At 22.0% G+C, this 6,000-nt stretch overlaps 1 protein-coding gene across 1 annotated transcript; it reads left to right on the top strand.

Moving 5' to 3' along the window:
* Positions 1-1,918: 1,918 nt before the first annotated feature.
* On the top strand, positions 1,919-4,496 carry Phum_PHUM429790 (uncharacterized protein; the record flags this gene model as incomplete). The annotated part of the gene is made up of 4 exons (XM_002429307.1): positions 1,919-2,174; positions 3,247-3,269; positions 4,053-4,209; positions 4,351-4,496. The coding sequence occupies 4 exons, from the start codon at positions 1,919-1,921 to the stop codon at positions 4,494-4,496; spliced, it is 582 nt and encodes a 193-aa protein (XP_002429352.1).
* Between the last annotated feature and the right edge of the window lie 1,504 nt (positions 4,497-6,000).

The following is a 6,000-nucleotide window of genomic DNA, read 5'->3' as shown; positions in this document are numbered from 1 at the left end:
CAACATCGAATATTAATAAAATTAATATAAAATTATTAAAATATGAAGGGAAAATTATAAAAATATATTTTATTTACTTTGAATAAAAATTTAAAAAAGTTTCGATGTGAAAAATTGTTTAGTTTTGTTATTTCCTCCTACGTTTTTATATGTCATCAATAACTTTATTGATTTATTTGTTTTGTTTTCCTTATAACGTTTCCGTTACTACGCATTATTTAAAGGTTGTTAATTAATTTTTAAAAATTTCATTTACCAAAATCCAATTTTCCTTTTTTCTTACTTTTAATTTATTATTCAATAATCAAAAAAAAAAAAAAAAGAAAGATTTTAAAATCAATATAAAACGAATTACATATTATTTATTACATTTTATTATTATTATTATTTTAATTTAAACTTGTAAAAGAAAACACTTAACATTTACTTCTTATCATTCTAATGAAGAAAAAATAAAAAAAAACAAAAGAATATATTACTTATCATAAAACCACGCCACGTTTAAAATAATCATTCACAACAAAAACAACAACAACAAAATATTTTCTCGTCTTATTTAAATTCTTTGTTATTTTTTTTCCGGTAAATTTAATTTCTGCTAAATAAAAAATTAAAAAAAAATAAATAAATAAATAAAATTTCATATCATATTTAAAAATTATTAATTAATAATAAATAAAATCTTGATTTTTTTTGTTTATATTAAGGTATTAAATTATTTTCAGTTATTTGTTTTTTTTCTACATAAAATTTATTCATTAATTTTTTAATGGAATATGTTAAACAAGTACCTTTATTATTATTATTATTATTACAGGCCTAGTTTTTTTTTTTTGGAAACACTTTTATTAATGTTATTTCATATTAATATTCTTTATCGTTAATTATAAAAAATTTATTTTGATTAGAAATATTAATTTTTTATGGTTTTCCAGTTATTTTTTTTTAATAAATAAACAATCATGAATGATCCAGATCAGGAAATTATTGATAATTTAAATTTAATAGAAGCAGCAAAACCAGATTTTACAATTGACGGTAAGTAAAATAATAATAATAATAATTTATTTGGGAAAGAAATTTCTATTCGCGATACAAATTTTAAAGAAAAAAATTTTTATTTTTTTTAATAAAATGAAAATTTTGCGCAGAACAGAGCAAAATCTTATTGAAGCCTGGTTAGGAAAACTCTCAGAACCTCCAAATACTCTAGAAGAAAGAAATAATCGTGATCAATATGCTAAATTATTGGCCAAATATACAAATTATGATAAAATCCTTCCGCCACCTTTTAACGAACCGCCACCTCGTAATCAATTGCCACCGATTGGTGCTGGTGGTGGTGGTGGTGCTGCAGCAGCAGCAGCAGCTGCTTCTTCTGCTTCTGCTGGTGGTGGTGCTTCTGCTTCTGCAGCAGCAGCTGCTTCTTCTTCTGCTGCTGCTGCTGTTGGTGGTTCTGCCTCTGCTTCTGCTGCTGCTGCTGCGTCTGCTTCTGCTGGTGGTGTTGGTGGTTCTGGTTCTGCTGCGGCTGCGGCTGCAGCAGCTGCTGCTGGTGCTGGTGCTGGAAATGAACTCGTATGTAATTTTTTTATCACATTTTATAAATAACAATGTTAATTAACATTAATTTTTTGTATTAAAAAAAAAAAAAAAGAAAGGAAATGAGACGGAAAAGGGAAAAAAACAATCTTTGCTTAAAGTTCGTATGCCTTGCATGCCGCATATACCAAAAACGCCAACAGGTCCCCCAAAAACACCAAAATTTAAATTACCCGAAGAGGCGGTTCAAAATTTGGAATCAAATAAAAATGAATTTGAAGATTTTGAGGTTTATTATTATTATTATTTTAAACTTAAATGAAATTTTTCCATTTTTTTTTTTTTTGTATTAATTGAAAATGGATGATTTTAATAGGAAATGGCAAAAGTTCTTGCACGTTCTAAAGGTCAAACATTTGGAGAATTTGTATTGGCAATATCTAGGCATACATCTGATTATGGTCAACAATTGAGAGCTGCCATGAAAGTAGAAACAAATAATTTTCGAGAATACGTTAATAACGTTTTATCACAAAGAATAAAAGATTTAACGGAAGTTTTAGACGAAGAACAAAATGCCGAACTTAAAAGAATTAAATGTGATATAAGCAAATGGCAACAAGAACTCGCACATTGTAAAAAAAGGCTCCGAGAAATAATACCTGATTTTAATATTGATTTATTTAGAAGGGATAAACATTATATAAGAAAAATTTTTGCTCTTGTAATTAATTATTACTATTTTTTATTAACTTATTTATTTATCTATTTTATAAATATAATATTTGTTTGTTTTGTTTGTTTTTAAAGCAAAAATCAGATTCCCCTGGTTTACCTGAAGATGATTCAATAAAAAAATGGAAAGAAGAAACATGTCACAGATTAAAATGGTACACTTGCATGACATTAAAATTAACGGTAAATAATACATATATAATTTAAATTTTTTTGAAATCCATTTTGGTTTATTCATTTTTACAATCGATTTTTTTTGTTTGTAAATTACAGAAATGTAACGAGCAGCTCACGAAAGAAATAACAATTTTAAATTCGACAATTTGTAAAGTTGAAGCTAAACATGCAAACGAACTTCAAGCTCATACTCAATTTATGAATTGTGAATTTTCAGAATATCAAAAATTAAAAATAGAGTAATTAGTTTTTTTTTTTTTAATAATGAAAATTCGTTATTTAAAAAAAGCAACATGTACTAATAATAATAATTTTATTAAATTTCAGGAAAGATTGTATTAATAAAGAAAACGTTGAATTATTTTCAAAATTAAACGAAGCATGTGAATCATAATAAAACAACAAAAATAAAATTCGACTTACTGTTTTTTTTTTTTTTTATAATAATAATGTCCTTTTTGTATCAATTTAAACAAAATAAAAGTTTTTTTTTCTTACTACACATTAAAAATTATTAAAAATTTTTTGATTTAAAACTTTCATAAATATGTACATGTTCTATCGTTTGATATTCTAATTTGTAACGGTCGGGGAAAAAATTCCCCGACAAGAAAAAATTTCGTGTCATTAGAATTAAAATAATAACAACAACGAAGGGGGAGGGAAAAAAAAAAACAATTTTTTTCGGTTACATAAAATTTGCTTTAGTTTACTTTTTCGTATAAAAATGGATTTGACCCGAGAATTAAATTATACTTGTAATACTGACATATTTCGAATTGCATATTATTTGAGATCAAGAATGGAAACGAGAGAGGGTAAAAGTTAAATTCATAAAATTATTTACGACAATATTAATTTATTTATAATTATATGCACGCATATATATAATGTATGTATATATCGTTAACCGTTAATAATATATTCTGTCGACCATAATTCATCTTTTTATTACTGTAATTTAATCGATGACCGCATTTACATTAATATTTTATAATATTTCTCTCTCTCTCTTTCTTTTACACACAAATACTTTCTAACAGATCTCTTTTAAAAATTAAATTTAAATTTAAACGAGATTTAGAAAAATTCAAACCAAAGGAATGATATTATAATCAAATCCCTGATAATGAAAAAATTATTATCGAATTTTAATGTCGTTGTTATACGAATTAAATTTTTAAAAAATTTCACATCTTTTTATGTGTTATTGCCATTAGTAAAAAAAAAAAAAACTTAAAAAATTATCAGTTTTTTATAAAAAAAAAACAAACTAACATACTTAAAACGACTTATAAATAATTAATGACCCTTTACATTGATAAGAAATAAATTAAAAATTATTTTATTTGTTATATTTTAATATATAATTAAAAAATTTTCTCTCTCTCTCTCACTCACACTTGATAACAATCAATTTGATCATTTTCAATAACTTATTATCAATCAATAGATTTTTATAATCATTTAATATTATGTCACAATCGCATAAAAATTTATTTAACAAAACAAAAACAAATGATAAACATTATAAAAGAATTGTTATTGATCAATCATTAAAAATTTTTTTAAAGAGATTTATTTATGCTTTTTTTTGAAAGGTAGAACGGAATTTGGTACGATTATGGGTTAATAAAATAATGGGTTGCAATAATTCATTAAATGATCTTAAAATGAGAAATGAATTTTTACATTGTCTTGCCAATTGCATAGAAAGAGGAAAACTTTCAGCACCATTTGATATGGATCCAGCCAAAGGTCCAATAAAAACGATGGCAAATTTATTGGTACATAAATTATAATTATTTTAATATAAATTTTTCATTAATTAATAAATTATCAATAGAATGAGGTAAATGGGTTTATGTTGTTGTTTTTTTTTTTAGCCTAATCACGAAGAGATTCCAAATCAAGAGGATGAATCAATGTCTATGCTACAATTTTTACCAGCTAAAAATGGTGGATTTATATTACCAAAACCTTTGCCATCGGTTGGAGCTTATTGTTATTTGGCAGCAACTGCACAACCTCAATGTAATCCTTAATAAATATTCAAAAATATTCATTGCTATCATAAAATCCAAATTTTTTTTGTTATATATTGTTCATGATTTGATGTTTGAATTATTTCAAATAAACTACATGTAGAAAATTTTCATTTTGATGAATTGTTATTGAATTTACAAAATTTTTTTTAACAATAATAATACATTGACCAAGTATTTGTATGAAATTTAATGATTGTTACACATCATCAAACCATTACCTCAAAATATTTATTAAAAACCGTTAATTATAAATTTTTATTCATTAAAAAATTTAAATATAAAATAAATAAACTAAAAAAAATAGATTAATGTCAAATGCGTAGAATAAAATAAAAAAAAACAAAAAAAAATTTTTAATTAATCGTCATTCTTATTATCAAACCATATCATCTTCCTTATTCAAAAAAAAAAAAAAATGTCGATTGATAATAAATTATTATAATAATTTTTATACTCATTCATTAAAAAATAAATTATAATTTAATTTAAAAAAAAAAAAACTCAATTATTATTATTATTATTTTTTTTTTTTTAAATTTTCTATAAAACTTAAATGGATTTCTTACCTTTATGTCAAATCTTATTTAATGTAAAACTTTAAATAAAGTAAAAACAAATTTTTTTTTTTTTTGTAAAATAATATTATGTAAGGCTTTTAAAAAATAAATGTTATTAAATTAATTTAATTAATAAAAAAAACGAACAATATTCAAAATTATTTTTAGATTTTAAAAAAAAAAATCGTTAAGTTTAGATTCGGCCATCAAAAACCGCGCAACTTTTTTTTTTTTTTTTTTTTTTTTTTTTTTGAACAGAAGAATTTTGTCTTCTGCAACAAAATTTTTATTTTTTTAAAAATCATCCAACAAAATTACAAGTTTTTTTATTATTATTTTATTGATTTATTATTATTATTATTATTTTAAATTGTATAATAGTGACATGTAAAAAATAAATAAATAAATAAATAAATAATGATATTAAAAAATTGTTTAATTTTTTTAAAATTTACTATGTAAATTGTAAATGTAAAATGTATTTTGTTATTAAATTATATAAAAATGTAAGTTTTTTTTTTTTTATGAATAGAAATTTTAAATGACATTTTTTTATTAAATCACTTATCACTAAGTTATAAAGCTAGTAGTTTTCCTATAAAATTATAATAACATTTATTTCATTTATTATTATAGGAGCCTATATAAAAAAAAAATTTTTTTTTTTTTTTTAGGTGGCAGTTATCTCAGCCTAACTTTAAACAACATTCTTTGTTTGATTCTAGTTGAAATGTTAATTGACAAGTAAAAAAAAAGAAAAAAAAAACTTATTTAAAATTTATTTAGATTTAATGATAATGCTCATATCAGTTTTTTTTTTTTTTTTGATTAGAAAAAATTTTTTTTTTTTTTTTTCGATATAAAGGATACATTTTATAATTTGATATGGCAATTTATTGTACACATCAAATTAATATTTTCAATAAATTATATTTAATGTTATT

This window comes from Pediculus humanus, genomic scaffold (assembly GCF_000006295.1).
Source record: "Pediculus humanus corporis 1103172108195 genomic scaffold, whole genome shotgun sequence".
Taxonomy (NCBI): Eukaryota; Metazoa; Arthropoda; class Insecta; order Psocodea; family Pediculidae; genus Pediculus; species Pediculus humanus.
Note: the sequence above shows the minus strand (reverse complement) of the source record. Positions and strands in the feature narration are given on the sequence as shown.